Source organism: Bos taurus, chromosome 4 (genome assembly GCF_002263795.3).
Source record: "Bos taurus isolate L1 Dominette 01449 registration number 42190680 breed Hereford chromosome 4, ARS-UCD2.0, whole genome shotgun sequence".
NCBI lineage: Eukaryota > Metazoa > Chordata > Mammalia > Artiodactyla > Bovidae > Bos > Bos taurus.
The window spans coordinates 12,554,161-12,578,427 of NC_037331.1; the positions used below are offsets into that span (position 1 = coordinate 12,554,161).

The 24,267-nt window shown below is 43.3% G+C and overlaps 1 protein-coding gene across 1 annotated transcript in view; it reads right to left on the reverse strand.

Moving 5' to 3' along the window:
* Positions 1–22,081, reverse strand: part of PON1 (paraoxonase 1) — a 33,893-nt gene extending 11,812 nt beyond the window's left edge. Inside the window, 5 exon segments of the mRNA NM_001046269.2 lie at positions 3,602–3,728; positions 7,187–7,355; positions 8,883–8,938; positions 10,410–10,480; positions 21,998–22,081. Of these exon segments, the coding sequence (NP_001039734.1) occupies positions 3,602–3,728; positions 7,187–7,355; positions 8,883–8,938; positions 10,410–10,480; positions 21,998–22,071 (497 nt within the window). The 5' untranslated portion in view covers positions 22,072–22,081.
* Positions 22,082–24,267: the final 2,186 nt, after the last annotated feature.

Consider the following 24,267-nt stretch of genomic DNA (forward strand, 5'->3'; position numbering starts at 1 on the left):
ATTATAATAGATTAGTCATTGGAACATTAATGCTATTCTGTTGTTGTATTAGTCGCTCAGTTGTATCCTACTCTTTGTGACCCCGTGTACCACCAGACTCCCCTGTCCATGGAATTCTCCAAGCAAGAATCCTGGAATGGGTTGCCATTCCCTTCTCCAGAGGATCTTCCAGATCCAGGGGTCAAACCCGGGCCTACCCACATTGCAGGCAGATTCTTTACCATCTGAGCCACCAGGGAAGCCCATTAATGCTATAGACAACCATATAAACAACCATTGAATACAAAGATGAAAATATACATGGCTAACCCTCGGGTTGGGAGAGCAGAATTTTTGTTAATTGTGACACTAACTATAGTTTGGTTCTGTATTGCCAAAGATCAATGCATTTGCAATTGCAAGTAGTCATGTATGGATATGAGAGTTGGACCATAAAGAGGGCTGAGCACCGAAGAATTGAAGCTTTCAAACTGTGGTGCTAGAAAAGACTCTTGAGAGTCCCTTGGACAGCAAGGAGATCAATCCTAAAGGAAATCACCCCTGAGTATTCATTAGAAGGACTGATGCTGAAGCTGAAGCTCCAATACTTTGGCCACCTGATGGGAAGAGTTGACTCATTGGAAAAAACCCTGAAAAATGCTGGGAAACATTGAGGGCAGGAGGAGAAGAGGGCGACAGAGGATGAGATGGCTGGATGGCATCATCAACCCAATGGACATGAGTTTGAGCAAACTCCAGGAGATATAAAGGGCAGGGAAGTCTGGCGTGCTGCAGTCCATGGGGTCACAAAGAGTTGGACACGACTTAGCTATTGAACAACAACAAAAGGAAAAAAAACAAAAAAAAAGCCCTAACCCTAGGAAATCGGACAAAACTAAGATTTCCAAGGTTAAATGGTAAAAGAAATAAAATAAGTTTCACTATTTCATAGCGACTCAGAGCAGAAGCTCCAGACTCAAGCTCCAGACTCAAGGATTAAAATTCCAGTTGTGCCATTTACTAACAGTGTCCCCTGAAGCAGTGTCCCCAGGCTTCATTTGTTTTAAATTTAATATGGTATAGTAGTAAAACCTAATTAAGAACATGCTTGTAAAAAGCTAATGAAATAACCTGTTAAATTGGCTGTTGCACCACCTGAGTTATAGCGGAAGCTCATTCAACTTTTATTATCACTGTCATTTCTACCATTAGTCCGGCTTCTCTAGGCCACACACCTTCCCCTAATTTAGATCTCAGTATTTGGCACAGTCTCCAGACAACTCAGTGTCCTCATTCTCTTTCCAAAATACATTTGTTGAGTGAAGGTATGAACAAACTCTCCCAGCAGAAGCTGGTCTCTGAACTTGCATGCAGATGAAGACCTGGGCTGTAGTTTGTAATGGTCACCAATTGGTTAATTTGCCTTCATCCAGTAACCTGATTTCTCTGCAGTCTCAGTTTCCTCAGCTTCAGCCCCATCAGGTAAGACAGGAGCGGGAGAGCCCTAACACTGAGCAGGTGCTTTGCTAGACATCTGCAAGTACATACCACATGTTTTAAAAGAAATCCAGATTCACACATTCTGAGATAATTGAGTTCTGCAGGTAAATTATTCAAATAAAGGTTAAGAGTCTAAAAAGACCACAACGATTAGAGGATAAAAACTGTGTGGGAAGATAGTGTCAAATTATTTTCTGAAATCCATCATTACCTCATAAACAGAACCCTAGGGCTTCCCTGGTGGCTCGGCAGTAAAGAATCTGCCTGCGATGCAGGAGACGTGAGTTCCATCCGTGGGTTGAGAAGATCCCCTCGAGAAGGAAACCACAACACACCCGAGTATTCTTGCCTGCAGAATCCCGTGGACAGAGGAGCCTGGAGGGCTGCAGTCCCCGGGGTCACAAAGAGCGACAAAACAACAGTAAAGTCAAGTGAAGATGTCAGTTTTGTGTTGGGATCAGGGATCTGTGTGTGTTTCTTTTCTCTAGATGTTGTGCTATGGAGGAAGCTGGGATGGAGCTGGCTGTTAACTACAGAGCTGCTGTTTCAGGAATCATGTGCAAATGAACAGCAGGAGAAGCAACGCTAGGAGGTCTTAGAGGCACTGGATCACAGATCTCTGCTTGGGTTTGTGTTTCTAATTCTTAGAAACATGTATAATTCCAACTTTCACTGTAAATAACAATAAGCTTGAACAAATAAGCTCAAGAGGTGAAATTTGTCCATGAAACCAGTTTGGGTTTGAGATACTAAGTCTGGTTCTGCAGAAGAGCAGAGTGCTTTCTTGGTAAAAGCATAAAGGAACATCCTCTGGGACCAGGAGGCATAAACCAGCATCCAGCCAACCCGGGAAACAAGGGAGGAAGAGGAGGGGTGTCTTCTCTGGAGCTTGAGTCCTCAAAAGTTTCTGTGGATGAACATCTGGAGGAGTTTATGCTCATCAGAAAGGAGAGTCACCCTCATTTATAGTCTATGGGAACTTGGATAGTATTTGGATCCTACTGTTGTGTGAAAATTGTATAAATCTTAATTATGTTGAATTGGCTCATAGTGCTTTCCAGGTCTACTATATCCTTCTACTTTTCTGTCTATTTTATTAATTTTTGAGAGTTTGATATTGAAACTCCAACTAAAAGTCTTAATTTACCTACTTAAAAAATAATTGTATTAATAATATACAGTGAAACTATATGTAACTTTCAGTTGAGTTCAGTTCAGTTCAGTCGCTCAGTTGTGTCTGACTCTTTGTGACCCCATGGACTGCAGCTCTCCAGGCCTCCCTGTCCATCACCAACTCCCGGAGTTCACTCAGACTCATGTCCATTGAGTCGGTGATGCCATCCAGCCATCTCATCCTCTTTTGTCCCCTTCTCCTCCTGCCCCCAATCCCTCCCAGCATCAGGGTCTTTTCCAATGAGTCAGCTCTTCACATCAGGTGGCCAAAGTATTGGAGTTTCAGCCTCAGCATCAGTCCTTCCAATGAACACCCAGGACTGATCTCCTTTAGGATGGACTGGTTGGATCTCCTTGCAGTCCAAGGGACTCTCAAGAATCTTCTCCAACACCACAGTTCAAAAGCATCAATTCTTCAGTGCTCAGCTTTCTTTATAGTCCAACTCTCACATCCATACATGACCACTGGAAAAACCATAGCCTTGACTAGATGGACCTTTGTTGACAAAGTAATGTCTTTGCTTTTTAATATGCTGTCTAGGTCATAACTTTCCTTCCAAGGAGTAAGTGTCTTTTAATTTCATGGCTGCAGTCACCATCTGCAGTGATTTTGGAGCCCCAAAAAATAAAGTCTGCCACTGTTTCCCTATCTATTTGCCAGGCAGTGATGGGACTGGATGCCATGATCTTAGATTTCTGAATGTTGAGCTTTAAGTAACTTTAGTCTCCTGTAAATGTGTTATCATACTTTCATAATTTAAAAAATAAGAAAGAGGAAAAAGGGCATTAGAAGAGGAATAAATGAAAGTAAAATAAAATTTTTAAAAAGAGAAAGGAGAGTTGCCATTGTCCCCCCTCCCCACCCCCACCCCTGCCAAAGGAAACACTAAAAGTAGACACACCATCCCCTTGTGTTAAAGGGAAATAGGAATATGACATATCTCAGTACTTAGGCAGAAGTTCATGTTTGATGGTTTTCAGATGCAAAAGTGACTTTTCTTCTTCTTGAAATTTAAACAACTCAACCGTGGACTTAACGTCTGGATGGCTCACCACCAGCAGGTACACAGTATTATCTGAGAAGAGATTAAAAACAAAAATCGAAACATTAACCGAGCTCTCAGCTGTCAGCTCTGTCTCTAAAAAGCAATTTCTACCCACCTCCAACCAGTACTTAGGATGTCAGGCAGATGGAATATTTTCATCTCTTTGTAGAGAGAAGCATTTGTGATTGCTCCAGAGAAAAATGGCTAAAGGAAGACCTAGTGACAGTCTAAAAACCACCAGACTCCACAGGGGGAAAAAAAGTCCTCAACTTAGGAGTGAGCAGCCCTTGACACTAAAACTCCAAAGAGCTTATTAAGCTTTCTGCTGCAAATGGTCTCAGCAAGATGCAGCACTGAGATAAAAGAGATAAAAGATGAGAAGAATATCAATAAGAGAAGGTGTGCTCAGGTGTAATTTACACAGTGTGAGATGATAAATTCCATAAAAAGAGCACCTGAGAGATAATATCAAAGGGATTTAGCTTCCAGGAGTCGGTGCAACTCTGCGGCATGAAAGAGACCGGTGTAAGTGGTCAAGAAGGAGTGATCAGATGTTAGCCCATAGTCTTTGCCTTCGGAAGCAGTGAATCTTTGGAAAGCTTTGACGTGACCAAATTGGTGTTTAAAGGAAAATAGTGTCAAGTTTAGGAGGTTGAATGGGAGAAATCTGAACAGAAAAGCCAGCTATGAGACTTCCCATTAGGCCCCCTGCCAAGCAGATGTTTATTTTAATTGGTGTTAAGTGCTACAGAAGGAAAATAAAACCAGATAAAGGGATGCAGAGTAATGAGATGTCTTGTCCATGGGAGTCAGGCAAGTTCTGAGAAGATGATGCTAAAGCAGGTACTGAAATGAAATGAGAGACTGAACTATATGAATATCTGGGGACAGGGTGTTCTAGGCGGAAGGAAGAGAATGTGCAAAGGGCCTGAGGCAGGAGCTTAGCTGGAGGTTGTAGTTGGAGTAGACATGAATGAAAGAGTGGGAGGATTAAAGCCATAGACATAGGACTCCAGGTTAGTCTTGTAGGGCTTAGGGTGAGGCTCCAGGGCTTACTTACAGGGGCTTTCAACCTAGTAGTATACAACTGTGGGTATAGCAGTAATCCAGGCAGGTGGAAAGAAGGGCTAGAAGGAGGACGCTGCTTCCCTCCACACGCCTGGATTAGTGCTATACCCACAGTCATGTTACTCCTTGGTTGAAAGTCCCTGTGAGTAAGCCGTGGAGCCTTACCCTACTGACCGGAAAAGGCAGGAAAGGATATGAGAGGGGTTTGACAGGAAGCACCAAAAGTCCCTGATGATGGCTGAGGAATATGGGAAGTGGAAATCGACCAAAAGTGAGGATTAAAACCCAGATTCATGTTTTGTGCAGCAGAATCTACCTCTAGGAATGTATCATAAGCAGTCACAGGAGCTGCCTAAGATGTTTATTCTGGCATTCGTTTTCAGTGAGCATAAAGGTAGGAACAGGCTCGATATCCACCGACAGATGAACTATATAATGGTTATCCCATGCCATAGAATTCCAAACAGCCGTTACAAAGCAGCTCTGGATGTACTGTCAGGGGAAGGAATCCACGATGCAGTGTTTAACGCAAAAGTAACGCATATGAGGACCTGTATAATATTTATGTGGTTATTTCCCCTTTTTAATTCAAGAGAGCATGCGCACACCCCACATCCTATTTCTTTGCACTTACAATATTTTAAAAATAAAATAGAATGTTAAATGGGTGAAGAGATGACTGGAAGGGAAATACATATGTATGTATGTAAATTTCAATAGATATATATATATGGAAGAAGGGAAGTCATATGGAGTAAGGGAAGATAAGAGGATAAGAATTACTTTTTAACATTTTGAGTTTAATTTGGCTGTAGGTGTTGTGTTAGTCGCTCAGTTGTGTCCCACTCTTTGTGACCCCAAGGACTGTAGCCCACAAGGCTCCTCTGTCCATGGAATTCTCCAGGCAAGAATACTGGAGTGCGTAGCCATTCCCTTCTCCAGGGGATCTTCCTGACCCAGGGATTGAACCCGGGTCTCCCAAGTTGCAGGCAGATTCTTTACTGTCTGAGCCACCAGGGAAGCCTGTGGCTATAGGAGAGGAACCCAAATAGAAATAGCTGGTGAGCTGAAGGGAGGGGACAGAAGAGCTGATTAAAATAATAATAATACACTTTGGAGGGTGTTTACCTAGACAGCAGACACAGCTACAGTTGTGACATGGCTGACCTTTTTGAAATAGAGAAAGTAAGGAGGAGGTGAAAGACCAGTCCTTTGGGGAATGCTCAGAGAATTCGAAATGAGTGGCAACATAATGAAGAGGGTGGAAAAGCTGCAGCAGGATCAGAATGAGAACAGATGAGTGTGCCGGAGTATCAGGGAGGGGAGATCGCCTAGAAGGAACAAGTGCTTGAGTGCTGAGTTGCATCAGTCGTGACCAACTCACTGCGACCCTATGGATGAAACCCACCGGGCTCCTCTGTCCATGGGATTCTCCCGGCAAGAATATTTGAATGGGTTGCCATTCTCTTCTCCAGGGGATCTTTCCAACCCAGGTAGCGAACCCAGGTCTCCTGAGGGTCCTGCACTGTAGGCAGATTTTTTACCCCTGAGTGGCCAACAGTATAAAATAAGAGTGAAGGAAGGAGGGGAAGAGTTGCGAAAGAGTTTCTTAATAAGGACATTGCTGATGGCTTTCAAGGCAGCAATTTTAGTCCCCCCTTGCAGAAAAGTCTGCAAGGACCAAGGAAGGGATTGTCTGATGGAGGCCATGGGGATAGGTGTGGTTCTCAACCCTGGTCTCACATTCTTAACTGCTGGAGAGCTTGTAACAAGCATTACCATTCAAGCCTCCCTCAGACCAACTGAATCAAAATATCTGGGGCTGTGGCCTGGGCATCAGGCTTTTTAAAACTCTCCAGGTGCTTGTGGGCACAACCAGGGTTGAGAATTAATGTAGAGACCAAGGCAAGGGCTGCAAAAAGAAGGGAAGAAATCAGATGAAAGCATAATGGATGGGGCAATTTGTCAAACTGTGGAGAGACTGTTTGAAGACAAACGAAGGAACCGGTGGGCAGCGACGCATTGAAGGTGACTGGCGGTGGGTCTGTAGGTTGCAGGTGTCTTACATTAGAGCGATCTGTTGTTGTAAACACCTGTATCTGTATAATTGTTTAAAATGGAAAGATTCATTTCTATTAGGGTTGAATATTATCACTATGGTAATTATAGGGATTATCTGAATGTTAAAATCCACATATTTTTAAAAATTAGGTGCTTTGCAAATCTCAAGTATTTTAGCATTCTCAAGCATTTACATGGTTATGTTATGTTGAATTCACATAGGAGGTAAGTTTAAAACCCAGAGTGAGAGCATTATTCATGACTGTACTTTAATTGGATGAAAAGAAATATTCATTAACATTTTTTCTGTTTTTTTTTTTTAATTTGGTTTTATTTTTAATAGACATTGAATTTGTTACCTTCATCTGTGAATGTGCTAATGCCGTGAGGGTTAAATGAAGACGCATCAAAGTTACTTCCAGTCATCTTCAATTCCAACACTGTAGGATCCTCTTTGTTCAGGTCCATCAGCAGTATTTTTCCAGGCTTATCAGGTTCAAAGCTTTTTACTCCAGGATATCGTAATCCCTTATAAAATAACAGAGGAGAAAACACAGGCACTTTACAAATACTCCAAATGCTGATGGAGGTGGTAGACAGCACATGGGTTCACACTGTCTGGTTCGGGCTGCAAGCCACATGGCAAGCCTGTTAGCTGGCTTGTGCAAGCAGCCCTTGGGGGGTCTTTGGAAGTCACATGCTCCCAGGCAACCCCACATAATGGGCACAGACCCTTCCATCACCAGCTGCAAAGCATCTGTGTTGAATATCACAGCTACCAACCCATGATGACAATTACAAAAAAAAAAAAAAAAAGGAAGAGCAGACCAAAAGGGCATTTACTAATAAGCTTCAGTAATATAAGCAAGGAACACAGAAGAACACGGGTTATGGATCATCCCCTGGCAGGTTTCATGGAAGCATCTCAGAAACAAAGGTTTAGGGTTAGGGTCTAATAACTCCAGGGGACAACTCCTTCCATAGCTTGAAGGTAGACCAGCACAGCTACTATTTGTTTTAGATAGTGGGGTCCTATGTAAAATTTCGGAGAGGGCAATGGCACCCCACTCCAGTACTCTTGCCTGGAAAATCCCATGGGTGGAGGAGCCTGGTAGGCTGCAGTCCATGGGGTCACTTAGAGTCGGACATGACTGAGCGACTTCACTCTCACTTTTCACTTTCATGCATTGGAGAAGGAAATGGCAACCCACTCCAGTATTCTTGCCTGGAGAATCCCAGGGACGGGGCAGCCTGGTGGGCTGCCGTCTATAGGGTTGCACAGAGTCAGACACCACTGACGCGACTTAGCAGCAGCAGCAGCATGTAAGATTTAATGGAAATTTATATTCTGTTGCTTTAAAAAAAAGTTTGTAAGACACCTCTTCAGAGGACGATCAGTCTTCATAGGAGAAAACTGGATTAAATAAATTACAATAGGCAGCAAAGGATTTTCAGTGGCTGGATGACTTGAATACTGTATTCTATCAATTCTGTTATCCTTCATTAGGGTGATGACTTTTGTTTTTGAGCTACATCATCTACCACAATGATCTGTGTGCAGGAGAATTTGACAACACGGGGGCTTTTTTTTCCAAAAGTCTGGAAATTGTGGCATGACCTACTAACATTTTAAAATTAAAAGGCTTATTCCAAAAAGTGTAAAAAGAAGGATTAAAATCTAAATGATATGTGAGGGGGAACATACACAGACACACACACACACTCAAGTCAGCAGGTATTTGACTACACTGCTTACTTTCTTCAAGGAACAGACAGATGAATGGGAAACTCTTGAACTCACTGGACTCAAATTGTCACAGTGGAAGATAAGGGAATACAGGAGCTCAGTGTACCCACAGGAATACAAACACGCATAGAACACATATGATCATAATCGTTATACCAGTATGAATGCGTACACAGGTTGTTTTTTGAACCATATCACCGCTCATTTGATTTGAAGATGGGCATTGGTATAAAGAAGGCTGAAATGAAAGGCAAGCTGCTGGTCCTAGAAAATGGTTCAGAGCACAGGAAATCAAAGGCAACACTTACGGAACTAATGAAAGCGAGTCCATTAGGAAGTATCTCCAGGTCTTCAGCACCAGTTTCTTCAAAAAAGAGTACAGACAGCACAGATTGTTAAGACCATTGCGGGAAGTTAGGGGGCCTTGTCTTCATCACTCCCAACTTGAAAATGGGGCTATATATTTAGTTCTTCTTTGATAGGTTCAGAATAAATCATTCTTTCCTGTATTTTTTCAAATTGATTCATATGATTATTTAAAAATTAAGAGATTCATATAATAAAGTGTATTTAAAACTTACACTTAATATATTTGTTTTAAGTTTATGAACTAGAACTTTTTCCTCAGAGTCTGAAATCTCTTAACGTTTATGGAAATTCACTAAATGTACAAAAGGTATAGTAATTTGAAAATAGCTTGCAATTTTTAAAGACACAGAGTAAACTCCCCGTATATGCTGACACCTAATCATTCCAAATCAAATAAACTCTTTGAAAAGCCCTATTGGAAACATAAGCAAATTTCAAATGCTTTGGTTAAAGTGAGCATGCATTTCATATTCTGAATATGCCTTTACAAACATTAATAAATAACTCACCAAGTTAGTTATGCTTTAAATACATGTAAATTTTTTGAATTTCAATCTCAAGACATATGTGACTTTTTACTTGGTATTAATTTTAGTGGAGGTGTTCATTTTACAAATATCCAGTGATATTTAATATCAATATCATGCTTGTTTTCTAGAAAAAAGATTGCAAGATATCTGACCAAGCTAATTGATGCTATCTGCATAAAATCATGTGGTCCAGCCTTTCTAACCTCAGCTGAGATAAATGATTCTAAAAAAACAAACCCTCAAGCATAACAAAAGCATGAATGTCAAAAAAGTTGTTTTCAAACAACAAAGCTGGTTGGTTGAAACCAGATGGGGACTTGAGTCCTCCAACCCTCCCTGTTGGCTGTCTACCAGCTTCTGTTACCCCGTCCTTTTTATCTTTGCTGAGGGGCCTGCCTCCCACAAAGGAGGCCCCCTAATTACTTTCCCAGCTTCCTTTGCAGCTAGGGCACCAGCCTGTTGTCTAGCTCTGACTAATGAGATCTGAGGGGAAATCTACTGAGACCTTCTGGGAAAACTTTGCCTCCCAGATATTAAAAGAGAAATGCATAAGGAAAGGGCCTGTGGTAATGGCAAAGGTGTGCGAGGCCTTTATAAACATTTACCCTTTACTCATTACTCTTTCTCCTTCTGTGCCTCCTCTGCCATCTGCTCAGGTTATATTACCATAAAATCAAACGCTTCCTGACCACTGTTTCTGCTAAATGAATCAAAAAGTGGTCAAACCTCTTGATGACAGGTTGGTAGAGTTGAAGGTCAAGTAATCTGGTATTTACAACTCACTACTGACTTGATAATACTCTCCTGGCTAGTAGTTTTATTTTTGAACAGAATTAAATAGGTGTATTAATCAAATAACTCACAAGGTAATACTTCAAGTGGAGTATTATCAGATACTTACGTATTTGATAATACTTCCTCCTCTCAAATGCTTACCTATTCCTTTTATTAATTTACAGTTAGGAAGTTCTACCGATTTTACTTCTCGGGAAGCGTTCATTCTTGCTCTGGAAGAGAGAAAAAAAAAGGAATAAAGTATGCATAAAACTATCCAGAAATTTAACTAAGTTGCAAAAGTAAGTAGCCAGTAAAATTCTCCTTAACTGTACTTTGCCTGGGTTTCAACCCCAGGGTTAGTGGTCCCTGAAACCTGAGCGATTCTATCAGACCAGGCCTGAGCGAGACACACGGGGCCCCTGGGCGCAATGTTTAGCGTATATTTAGCAGAGGCGGGTAGATGTGCTGTGTGCTCAGTCGTGTCTGACTCTCTGTGACCCCGTCGACTGTAGCCCACCAGGCTCCTCTGTCATGGATTCTCCAGGCAAGAATACTGGAGTGGGTTGCCATCCCCTTCTCCAGGGGCTCTTCCTGACTCCGGGATCGAACCCGCATCTTCTGGGTCTCCTGTTGGCGGGTAGATTCTTTACCACTACACCACCTGGGAAGCCCTGGGTGGATACACAAAGATGTGCAGCGTCCTCTTCTGGGCTCGGTGCCCTCTTCTGGGCTCAGTGCCCTTTGGCAGAACAGAACTATTTCATCAACCATGTCAGGAGCCCTAAGTGGACGTTCGGGTTAAATAACAACCTGGGTCCAATTGATTCCATTTGATGTTTTAGGGCTGCTGACAAATAGGCCTCCTCCCCATCTGCCCGGTGTGGCCCCAAAGCTTGGACTGGGCACCTGATTTCAGGTGTGTTACTTGAAAAATGCAGGTGTGTTTAAAGGATTTATAGCTTCAGAAAATCCTACCCAAGGCCAGCATATTTAAAGGCATCGCGCGCACACATGCGTGCATACACACACACACACACACACACACACACACACACACACGCACGCACAAAAGTAAAGCAGAAAACATAAACTTCCTGGGGAACATCTGAGTGAAGGACCAAGGGAAAAAGAACAGCTGTGAGAAGGAGGCACCAGCAGGCTGCCTGCGCATGTAGCACAGAGCTGTTGAGTTGTTGACGTGGCATTTGAAAGAAAAGGACCACAACATTAGCTCAGCCAAGAGACTTACACAGTAAAATTTTTTTTTTTTTTTGAGCACTAAGGATAGTGTGCTGCAGTTCATGGAGTCGAAAAGAGTCCAACACTACTCAGTGACTGAACAGTGAGTAGCAATGCTTATCCAAGCAGCCCTAGAAATCTTATTTGGCTAAAGATAGTCAGGAGGAGAAGTCTCTCACTTGCCTTACTGATAATTTCCTCTCATAGAAGGAAGATGATGGGTGAAGGGGTGACTAGACACTTTGAATAAAATTATTAACAACCTGGTATAAAATAATATGACTTTGGAGGTGACTGATCTTCCATCTTTTCATTCAGGAAAAGTGTAGCACGTTCCCACTAGGCCTACTACTACGTTATTAGCTAGCATTTTCACCCTCTAATAGGCTCTGAGCTTAAGAGGCTAGCAGTGAGCTCTAGAAATCAGCTTTGTTAAAGTGCCACAGTGCATTATTAGCATGCAGTAGAGATCTTCCAGTCCGAATGCTACAGACCCAGAGGTGAATGCACAGATGAGGAAAGCCTGGCTGCAAGGAGAGGCTTGGCCCTGAATGATGGACATGAACTTGGAAAGCAGACTTCAAAGGCAAGTTGGGATCTGCCTCCATGACTGAGAAAACGAAAAGGTATTCCAACAATGGAAATTTGACATTATAGTCACAAAAGTTTGCAGTAAAGAAAGAAAAGGGAAAGTTTGGAGCTTTATCAACTTTTCAGACTAAGACCCACATTAGGAAAAGCATTTTATTTGGTGGAAACACACAGCACACACTTACACACATACCTGAAACAAAGTTCGTGAGAGGACACTTCCCCTAATCAATGTGATACATTCCTAACGTTTCTGTTCAATTCTGTTTCATTTATTTAAAGATACTGATAATACAAAAAAACCCCACAAATATTGGTGAGGGTTTGGGGAAAAAAGGAACACTATTTCAGATGTTCAAGCTGGTTTTAGAAAAGGCAGAGGAATCAGAAATCAAATTGCCAACATCCGCTGGATCATGGAAAAAGCAAGAGAGTTCCAGAAAAACACCTATTTCTGCTTTATTGACTATGCCAAAGCCTTTGACTGTGTGGATCACAATAAACTGTGGAAAATTCTGACAGAGATGAGAATACCACACCACCTGACTTGCCTCTTGAGAAATCTGTATGCAGGTCAGGAAGCAACAGTTAGAACATGGACATGGAACAACAGACTGGTTCCAAATAGGAAAAGGAGTACGTCAAGGCTGTATATTCTCACCCTGCTTATTTGACTTATATGCAGAGTATATCATGAGAAACACTGGGCTAGAAGAAGCACAAGCTGGAATCAAGATTGCCAGGAGAAATATCAATAACCTCAGATATGGAGATGATACCACCCTTATGGCAGAAAGTGAAGAACTAAAGAGCCTCTTGATGAGAGTGAAAGAGGAGAGTGAAAAAGTTGGCTTAAAGCCCAACATTCAGAAAACTAAGATCATGGCATCCATTCCCATCACTTCATGGCAAATAGATGGGTAAACAGTGGCTGACTTTATTTTTCTGGGCTCCAAAATCACTGCAGATGGTGACTGCAGCCATGAAATTAAAAGACGCTTACTCCTTGGAAGAAAAGTTATGACCAACCTAGACAGCATATTAAAAAGCAGAGTCATTACTTTGCCAACAAAGGTCTGTCTAGTCAAGGCTATGGTTTTTCCAGTAGTCATGTATGGATGTGAGAGTTGGACTATAAAGAAAGCTGAGCACTGAATTGATGCTTTTGAACTGTGGTGTTGGAGAAGACTCTTGAGAATCCCTTGGACTGCAAGGAGATCCAACCAGTCCGTCCTAAAGGATATCAGTCCTGGGTGTTCATTGGAAGGAATGATGTTGAAGCTGACACTCCAATACTTTGGCCACCTGATGCGAAGAGCTGACTCATTGGAAAAGACCCTGATGCAGGGAAAGATTGAGGGCAGGAGGAGAAAGGGACGACAGAGGATAAGATGGTTGGATGGCATCACCGACTCAATGGACATGGGTTTGGGTGGACTCTGGGAGTTGGTGATGGACAGGGAGGCCTGGCGTGCTGCAGTTCATGGGGTCGCAAAGAGTCAGACACAATGACTGAGAGACTGAACTGAACTGATTCCACTGTTGGTGGGAATATAAATTGGTACAGCCACTGTGGAAGTTCCTCAAAAGACTAAAAGAACTACCATATGACCCAGCAATTCCACACTTGCATATATGTACAAAGAAAATGAAAACACTAATTTGAAAAGATACATGCACCTCAGTGTTCATAGCAGCACGATTTTCAATAGCCAAGATATAGTTGAGATACGGAAGCAACCTAAGTACACCAACAGATCAACGGATAAAGATGTGATGTGTATATGTGTGTGTGCATGTATGAATTTTACACGGTCATAGAAAACTAATGAAATTTTGCCATTTTCAACAACATAGATGGAGCTGGAAGGTATTAGGCTTAGTGAAATGTCAGGCAGAGAAAGACAGATACTGTATATTATCACGTATATGTGGAATCTAAGAAATAAATGAATGAATATAACAAGAGAGAAACCGACTCACAGATAAAGAGAACAAACTAGTGGTTACCAATAGGAGAGGGAAGTGGGGAAGGGCAATATAAGGGTAGAAGATTAAGAGGTACCAACTGTTATATATAAGATAAATAAGCTACAAGAATATATTGTACAGCACAGAGAACATAGCCAATATTTTATAACTATAAATGGAGTATAATCTATAAAATATTGAAACACTGTGCTGTATACATGAAAGACTAATATAATATCATAAACCAACAATGTGCTAGTCGCTCAGTCATGTCCGACTCTTTGTGACCCCGTGGATTGTAGCCCACAAGGCTCCTCTGTTCATGGAGGTGAGAATACTGGAGTGGGTTGCTATTTCCTCCTCCAAGGGCTCTTCCCACCCCAGGTATCAAACCTGGATCTCCCACATTGCAGGCAGATTCTTTACCATCTGATTCACCAGGGAAGCTATACTTCAATTTTTAAAATAATAAAACAAAAATAAATAGATAAGGGCTGATCATACTTTACTAAATTGATTTTGTGATCCACCATTTGAAAACATAGCTTTATAGAAAGCTTAGTGAATATGTACAGAGTGCCCCAGGGAACTCAAAAGACAGGTACAAGCGGTCATAATCAAGGACACAAAGAGTGACACAGAAGAAGAGAGTTGATGACAAGCCATCAGCGAGTGGGTGAAGACTTGAGGAAAATGCCAAGGATAGCCATATTAGCTTTTTAGAGTCAAAATCACACAGGAAGAAGAGGCTCCCTGGCTTGCAAGGTTCAGTAAGAGTGATGTGTTCACAGAGGACAGACAAAAGCAGAAATGATTAGCCTCTATTCTTACTCAGGTTTCTCTCTCATGGAAAAGGCAGAATAATCAGAGCTAAAGGGAGCCAATTGTAGATAAGGAGGCATTAAGTCAGCACCCAGCTGCTTTTGGTTCAAATTTGTGGCCATGTGTGGGTGCTAAGTCTCTGTGTGACCCCACAGACTGTAGCTTGCCAGGCTCCTCTGTCCATGGGATTCTCCAGGCAAGAATACTGGAGTGTGTAGCCATTCCCTTCTCCAGGGCATCTGCCTGACCCAAGGATTGAACCTGAGTCTCATGTCTCTTGCGTTGGCAGGAGGGTTCTTTACCACTAGAGCCACCTGGGGAGCCCAAATCTCACAGACTAATCATTGTTACTGTAGTTCAGGGACTTCAATTACTCTGCTTTAATCCTCAAACCTCTCCCTGAGGTACTGTTTTCCCTATTTACAGGTGACGAAGATTAAGTGGCTTTTCAAGTCTACAAAATTATGAAGTGGCTGAGCTGGGGTTGGAACCCAAGTATGAATTCAGAGATCACACTCAGTCCTCTGCCCAGCAAAATTTACCGGTATTACAGCTTCCAAAAAGCTGGAAGCAATGCCAAAAGACAGCTCAGATTGTGTTACTATAATCCAGATCATGTTTTTCTATTTTACTTTCAATTATCAGGAAATATCTTGTCAAGGGCTTAAGTCCAAATGTTCCAGGTCTAAAGGACAAAGTTCAATGTTTGTGGTGTTTTGCTGATTAATAAGCTGCTGAAATCTGGCCAGAAATCACATACTCCCTGCTATGAATTATTCTTTGCAAATACATGCCAGTTCCTTACAAAAGAAAGTGAGGATCTTTAGCTTTGCATTAAGAAATCCATTCTAGAACTTTCCTTGGGGCCATATATATCCTCACCAGTCTATCTTCTGCCTCTGCACACTCCTATTCTTCAATATTTCCTATTGGGACTTCAGTCCAGTTCAGTTCAGTCGCTCAGTCGTGTCTGACTCTTTGCAACCCCATGAATCGCAGCACACCAGGCCTCCCTGTCCATTACCAACTCCCAGAGTTCACTCAAACTCACGTCCATCGAGTCAGTGATACCATCCAGCCATCTCATCCTCTGTCGTCCCCTTCTCCTCCTGCTCCCAATCCCTCCCAGCATTGGGACTTACTGTCCTTAAAAAGGATGGAATTTAAATTTTTTTAGGATTTTACTTGTTTGTTTTATCTTTTTGCTGGGTCTTTGTTGCTCTTCAGGCTTTTTTCTAGTTGCAGCAAGTGTGGGCTACCCCCTAGTTGGGTGTGTGGGCTTCTCATTACGGTGGCCTCTCTTGTTGTAGAGCACGGGTCCCAGGGTGCGATGGCTTTAGTGGTTGCAGCACAAAGGCTCCGTAGTTGTGGCTCCCAGGCTCTAGAGCACAGACTCAACAGCTGTGGTGCACAGGCTTAGTTGCTCCACGACATGTGGCATCTTCCCACTCAGATCAGGGATCAAACCCATGTCTCCTGCACTGGCAGGCAGATTCTTACCACTGAGCCACCAGGGAAGCCTGGGAATTTGGATTTGAAATCAGGTGCCATGACACCAAGAATCCTTTTCTCTACATCACTTTCTCTCCTTTCACTTGCTCATGCAAGTTTTCCCTCCACCTCATCCTTCCTGCTAATCCACCTGGAAGTTTCCTACTCGTGACCAGTCTGCAACTCCTCCTGATTTTTCGTGATAGGATTAGTAACCCCTTCATTTATCCTCATAAATCTTCACATATACATCTACAGAGTCTCTTTGCATATTGTTTCATGGTAATCAGCTTGTAGTCTCATTGCTAACACTAAATTCTGAAATCTGTGACTGAATACTGCATCCTATTCTGTCCTGTGACTTTGCACAAGTGCACAGAGCTCAAGTAAAAAAAAGTACTTGGTAGATGTCTGCCAAATTGTTTTGTGGAATTAGCAGGCTAGTGCATCAGGCGGAGAAGATGATGTTGGTTGCATTGGTAGAGGAGGACCAGTGAATTATTTGTTCTTAACCTAGGGTCTCAGTGAGGTCCTACCGCAACATATATTCAAATTTCACTCATTTAGTAGATCATTCATAGGTAGATTTTTGAGATAGCATGTGGCAATAATAAAAATTAACATTTACAGAGTATCTTTCATGGGCCAGATTTTATACATATACCTACTGTGATAGGTATTATAAGCCCATAATATTTAGGTGGAGAAACAGGCTCAAAATGGTAAAGTTGAGGCAGGCTGACACCAGGGACTCTTTGCTACAATGCTTCCACCTGAACAAACATCTCCCAGAGCAACAGAGGGACTAAACTATAAGGGACTAAAAAGAACTGTATGCATAGGCAGTTGGAACAAATGATCAACAATATGATACAAAAAGGACCAAAAATCCAACAGCCACGTAAAAGTTGTTGGAGCAAAAGTAGGGTACTGCACATGATTCCTACACACAGTTCCATCAAGCAGGTCGGCCAACCACCCAGGCCACCCCTGTGGCCTGACCACTGGATAGGCACCTACCCTCACCCCATTTAAGGGACCAGATTGCTCCCCAATCAAGGAGCAAGCAAGGAAACCTGTTACATGTTTTTACTCCCTGTGCTGCAGCACGAGTCCCCAAAAAAACCTTGCCTAAATTTCTCCTCTGACCTGTTATCAATTTCTGTCGATTAAAAAGCCCAAGAATCCAGGTCAGTAACAAAGTGACCTGAAAGCTGCAGAACTGAGGTCCAGCCCAGGTCTGCTGGAATCCTCCACTATCCTTTTCCCACTAGAGTGTGTTGCCTGGAGTGGGCACCAGGGCAGCAGAAATATGAACACTATTAATAAATGCTAGCTTTGCTGTTTCCTTGTAATAAAGAGTTTCACATGTTCAGTTCAGTCACTCAGTCGTGTCCGACTCTTTGCAACCCCATGAATCACAGCACACCAGGCCTCCCTGTCCATCGCCAACTCCCAGAGTTCACTCAAACTCACGTCCATCGAGTCAGTGATACCATCCAGCTATCTCATCCTCTGTCATCCCCTTCTCCAGCTGCCCCCAATCCCTCCCAGCATCGCGGTCTTTTCCAACAAGTCAACTTTTCACATGAGGTGGCCAAAGTATTTGAGTTTCAGCTTCAAAATCAGTCCTTCCAATGAACACCCAGGACTGATCTCCTTTAGGATGGACTGGTTGGATCTCCCTGCAGTCCAAGGGACTCTCAAGAGTCTTCTCCACAGTTCAACAGCATCAATTCTTTGGTGCTCAGCTTTCTTCACAGTCCAACTCTCGCATCCGTACATGACCAATGGAAAAACCATAGCCTTGACTAAACGGACCGTTATGTCCTGCTAAATTGCTTCAGTCGTGTCTGACTCTTTGTGACCCTAGGGACGGTAGACCCCAGGCTCCTCTGTCCATGGGATTTTCCAGGCAAGAGTACTGGAGTGGGTTGCCATTTCTTCCTCCAGGGTATCTTTCCAACCTAGAGATTGAACCCGTGTCTCTTAAGTCTCCTGCATTTGGGAGGCTGCTGCTGCTGCTGCTGCTGCTAAGTCACTTCAGTCATGTCCGACTCTATGCGACCCCATAGATGGCAACCCACTAGGCTTCTCTGTCCCTGGGATTCTCCAGGCAAGAGTACCGGAGTGGGTTGCCATTGCCTTCTCCAATGCACGAAAGTGAAAAGTGAAAGTGAAAAGTGAAAGTGAAGTCGTTCAGTCGTGCCCAACTCTTCGAAACCCTATGGACTGCAGCCTACCAGGCTTCTCAGTTCATGGGATTTTCCAGGCCAGAGTACTGGAGTGGGTTGCCATTGCCTTCTCCCGTTTGGGAGGCTAGCGCCACCAACTTAAGAAATGAGGAAGTTGCCCTAGAGATGCATGTTAACATTCCATACACCAGGGGGCACTGTTTACATCGTCGTTCACTGGAAGTGCAGTGCGCCTGCGTAGTGAGCACGCTGTAGTACCTCAGCGGCCGCCGGCACAGATGGGTGGGAAAGACTACTAATCCAAGGGAGCTCCCTTATTTCCTTCCTCTGTGCTGCTGTCACCTCAGAAGCATCTGGGAACCCCTCAAGACACATCTAGTATCCGTCCACAAGATCCGTCCAGCTCCAGGACTATAGAACTTCTTGTGAACCTGCCTTACTCCCATACGCCACATCTCTGAGGGAACAAAAGTTGTATCTCCTCTGATGATTCACCTCGACCTTGCTGCTGGTCTCGGCATATAATCTTTTCCCTTCTCTCCCTTGGACAGATTCATGATTTTCTCTGAAATTCAGAGACCTTATCTCTAAAATGGGGGTAAAGGTAATTTACTGATCCTCTAGGCTGTCTTTATCTGGTTCTAAGTTGGGGCTGGGAGCGCCTGCAGGATTTGAATGTCCTTTAGAAACCGCACACCTCAGGTGGGAATTCGAACACAATCTTGCCTCACGTGGGACAGGAGCCCAGGTGAACCTCATGTGAGACTCCAACCCCCAATCTTCTGACTGAAACCGTGCACCTAGTCTCGGGACTTAATGAAGTTCAGGAGAGGCAAAGTGAAAGGTAAGAAGTGGATTTATTAATATCCTTTGTAAAGAAGTTGCCGGGCAATGGGGCGTGAGATGGTTGTGTCTCAGATTTCAGGCGAGCTCCTGAGATGGTCTGCCAAGTGAGGGTGCTTGGTGCGGGGCAGGAAAGACGGCAAAAGCGAGCCGGAGTAAAGGGAGGAGACACACAAGACTGAGACAGAACGCAGGCGTCTTGGAGGAGAAACACGCATACTTCCTGGCAGTTTCCCTTCCTCCCCCATCTGAGCTGCTTGAAGGCTCTACACCATCTTCCATCCCCATAACCACCCATCCTCCTGTTGTTTAGTTGCTAAGTCATATCTGACTCTGCAACCCCATGGATTGTAGCCCGCCAGGCTCCTCTGTCTATGGGATTACCTAGGCAAAAGTACTGGAGTGGGTCTCCATTCCCTTTTCCATGGCATCCTCTCCACCAGACATCAAACCTGCATCACTTGCATCTCCTGCATTGACAGATGGATTCTTTACCACTGAACCACCCATCCTCCCAGCTGCACATTATTCCTACTCTGCTCTCTGTTCTAGCTCTCTTTTTCATTCAAAAAGCATAGGTCCACCCCATGGCCACTTTCTTTCTCTTCTCAGCCATCTGGTTACAACCAGAAGTTAAAGGACTGAGGCTCCCTCCCCACGTACTGGACCCAAGTGGTGAAAGTAAAACAGGGAGTTCTCACTCCAAACCAGACCTGGTCTTCCCACTGCAGCGTCCCCATGGCAAAGTGGTTCTGGGAAGTGCCCTAATCACAGGCAAGGCTACCAAGGGGACTTGCGGACACTGACATTATGTTAAGCTATGACCATAGTGTGCTTTGGTCCCTTCAGACAAATCACAGTCAGGCTTGGGGGGTCCAGAAAGCTGCTGCCCAAGGCCAGACCTCAACTTCTGTTGAAATTTAAGTCTTGGTGCAAATCAGTGATATAGAATAATCCGTCTCAAACTGTATCCCAGAGAGTTATACAGGTGGTACCAAGAAAGGGAGTAAAGGATGTGGGCAAATAAGTCTGTGAAATGACAAACCAAAATCATTTTGTGTATTTTGTTACTGAAGGACTTTTCAAAGTGTTCAGTGTGCCAGAATGCACTGTCAATCTCCAGGAAAAGGGTATAATAGACATTTCCCAAATGTACTTTGTCCAAGGAACCTATTTTTTTATAGAGCATGTTTTGTGACTTGTGTGTGTTCCAAGGAACAAACTTGGGGAAATATTAATGCTGGCTCAAATAAGCTAAGACTTCATGTTGATAGAGAAACTTTTTAGGGTAGTAGCAGTAAAGCTATACTTTATGTATGTATGTGTATATATGCATTATATATACACACATATATAATGTATTTACATACATGTATTAATATTATATATAATGCATAATGTTATAAGTATATATTCTTCTTTGACAACAAATAGTACCATGGTTAGTGAAAATCCACAAACTATAATTTTTACATGATTAAAAGTCCCAAATCACTGTCCATTTCTTATTTTTTTCTAAGTTTGTGATTCCAAAAGTAACCAACAATTAGAAAAGAAAATCCCAATATTTACAAAAATCTATTCTGAATCAATGTATGTACGTTTCTAAACAGTCAACAGGATCATATGATCTTTTTCCGAAAGTCCAAAATGTTCAGTTTGATTTTTAGTAATGTTTTACTTCAAAGTCAATAACGAGGTATGACTGATTAATTGTTTGGATTAGGATGATCTCTAGACATTGAACCCCTATTAAAAAGTTATTATGAAACTACTGACACTTTCTTAGAAAAGTTTTCCCCCTTGTGTAGTACTTAAAATTTTATAAAACCTTTAAGGGAAGCAGAACACTTCTAAGCAGGGCACTTTTCCCTTTAAGGGAAGCAGGACACATTTATTAAATACTTACTATATCCCAAGCACATTGTTAGGTGCTTCTTATATGAGGTTTTGGTGACACAGTAGCCAAGATACACTGATATTCATGAAAAATAAATGTGAGAGATCCTACAATGGAAGGGACACAGCAAGAACCCAGGACATCAAGCTCTCTCCTCTAACCCCTGACACATCTCCACTGGAGCAGGTGGCCATGTCCATGCCCATTCCTTCCCGCCTGTTCCACTGCACATGGGAGTTTTCTGTCTCTCAGCGAGGTCTCAAACTGAGCATCTCCATGCTGGGAAGTTTTCTGCCTAAGCCAGGCAACTGAGTCTGGAGCTTCTTCCCTAATTCTCACAATATCACAGGCCCCTTCCAGTCTGGTTATTTATTTTGCAGAAAATCTGAGAAGTGAATCTGTAGCCAAGATACACCAGTATTTATGATAAATTAATTGGTGTGTGACAACAGCTTGGTCATTCACACCAGAGACAATCACCTCCTTAACCTCTCTCCCAGGCAGTGAGCAAGGGTGTTCAGGTGGTTGGGGAAAGTTGGATATTTATGAAATTGCTTTGGGATGTACATCCTGCTGCCTTCTGATTTTCTAAGAGCCTGGAGCCAACTTGGGAGTGGAGAGTGAGGGGAGAAGACTCCCGGGTCTGGGTAGTGGATAGGACAGACAGGACAGGGGTGGGCTGCAACCCAACTCACAGATAAGAAGACCGGTAATCCCTGAAGAATGCCAGCCCCAGTCCCAAGAGGGTGAGCACCAACAGCTTCGCCATGGTCTGGGACAGACAGCGGCAGGATGGACAGACGCACAGACGGGAGAAGGGGTGGAGACCCTGAGCGCCCGCAGCCTAGGGCTGCTCTGGGGTTGGCCCCACCCCTCCCCCGGGCACAGCTTACCCCGCCCGCCCTGCTCGGGGACTGCGGGAACTTGCTTGGGGTCAGCGCCTGCAGCCAGGTGCTGAGCGCTCCCGAGGCTTTACAGAGAGAACTAGCTGCCTAGAGCGAGCAGAAAGGGGAGAATGGCAGGTGGGAGGAAACGGAGAGCGGTGGGAAAGGAGAGCCAGGCTTTGAGGAAGGCTCACTTTGTGATAACAAGGTCCTATGACTCAGAGGGGTTCAGTAACTTGATCGCTGTGACTCAGCCAGAAAAGGCACAAAAGGAAGGGAGGGCTGTGCTTGGCACCTTTTAAGATACAAGTTTATTCTCATCCGACTACCGCCACGTGGCTCCGTCAGACATCTGCATATCAAGCTTCTCTTTCAGCACCACTCATCAGATACCTCTCTATGGTGTTCATTCATTCCAGACTCTTGGCTGACATTGAGTGCCTGTTATGTGCCAGCAATCAGTAAAATATATCACTCTTGCATATGCTGTGGATAATCCGTGTTTACGTTATGGGGATGCACATCCTCTATGGAGAACAATAAAGCAGGGAAAGGCATGGAGCAGGCATACTGAGGTGCCGTTTAAGAAAGGGCTGTCCAGGGAGGCATCACTGATAAGGCAACTTCTGAGCAAAGCAGGGTAGGAAGTGCCTCTACCTACTGCCTTCTCTCCTGTTACCATGAATGAGACTTTCCTGTTCATGAGAGACCATCTCTTCTCTGCCCGCCCTGGGTTTCTTTTTTTTATTTCCTTCTCAAGAATTTTGGTCCCAGTCACAACTTCTCTCTCCTACAACATCTTCCTCTTCTCTGGAATATTGCCATTAGATACAGGCATGCTTTAGGTTCATTTATAGTTTTCTGGGGAAAATACTCTTTGATCCCACATTCTACCTACCTACTGCTTTCTTTCTCTGCTGCTTCTATAAAAAAGCACAGATAAAATCTCTTAGACTTGTCAACAGTTGCTGCTTCCATTTTATCACCTCTTGTAACAGATTAATGATGGCCACAAATTCTTTGACACTCTTCCTATTGAAAAGTGTGGTGCAAGATCCCTCTTTTGACACTGGTGCTGTCTCTGTGAATGCCTTAATTTATAGAATGTAGTGGTGCTGTCCAAGTTTTTAGGCACAAACCTAGAGCTTCCATCCCTTGTCACTCAAATACTTACTCTTACATCTTGAGCTTCTGCTTAATAACTCTGACTGCCTCACTGGTGTGTCCATATGAAAGAGTCTGAGCATGTGGAGAAGGAAAGTGGCCAGCTAAGGCCAGCCTTCTAGCTATCTCCACCAAGGCAGTGGATACACTGAAGCCTTCTTGGACACTTGAGACTTGTCCAGCCACCCAGAGAGTATCACTGAGGCACCATCCCAGTTGATACCACATGAAGCAGAAGAATCAACCTGCTGAATCTTGCCCAGATTCTTTACTCATTGTGTGTAAGCATAAGAAAATAAATTTTGGTTTGGCAATGGATTTTAGGAAGTATCTTTAACCTCCCATTCTCCACTTAACCATTCTAACAGAGCTTGTGTTCCTTCAGTTCAAACATAGAATTGGCTCTTATTAAACTACTCATAACATCTATGTTACCCAGCCCAGTGGTTACTTCTATGCCATAATTGTACTCAACTTGTAACCACATTGGGCACAGATCACCACTTCCTTCTTTTTAAATACTTTCTCTTGTATTCGTGATCCCACCCTATCCATCTTTCCTCCACCTTTCTGGTCTTCTTTGCAGGGTCCTCCTGTCATTGACCTCAAAATAATGAAGCCCTCGGACTAGTTTTGAGATATCTTCTCTTTCTGCATTCTTCCTCAAGGTGGCCCCATCCATTCCAGTAGATTTACATACCATCAGTATGCTGGTGTTTCAAAAATGTACACACCTAACTCGAGTCACTTAGTCATCCTTGATCTGCCTAGCTAAAGTAGCACATGCCACCTTCAGTAACATTTTGATATCTCATTTTTTTTTATCACTTTTTGTTTCTGAAGTCAACTTGTTAATTTATTTAGACCAGGAGCTGACTGTGGCTCAGATCATGAACTCCTTATTGCCAAATTCAGAC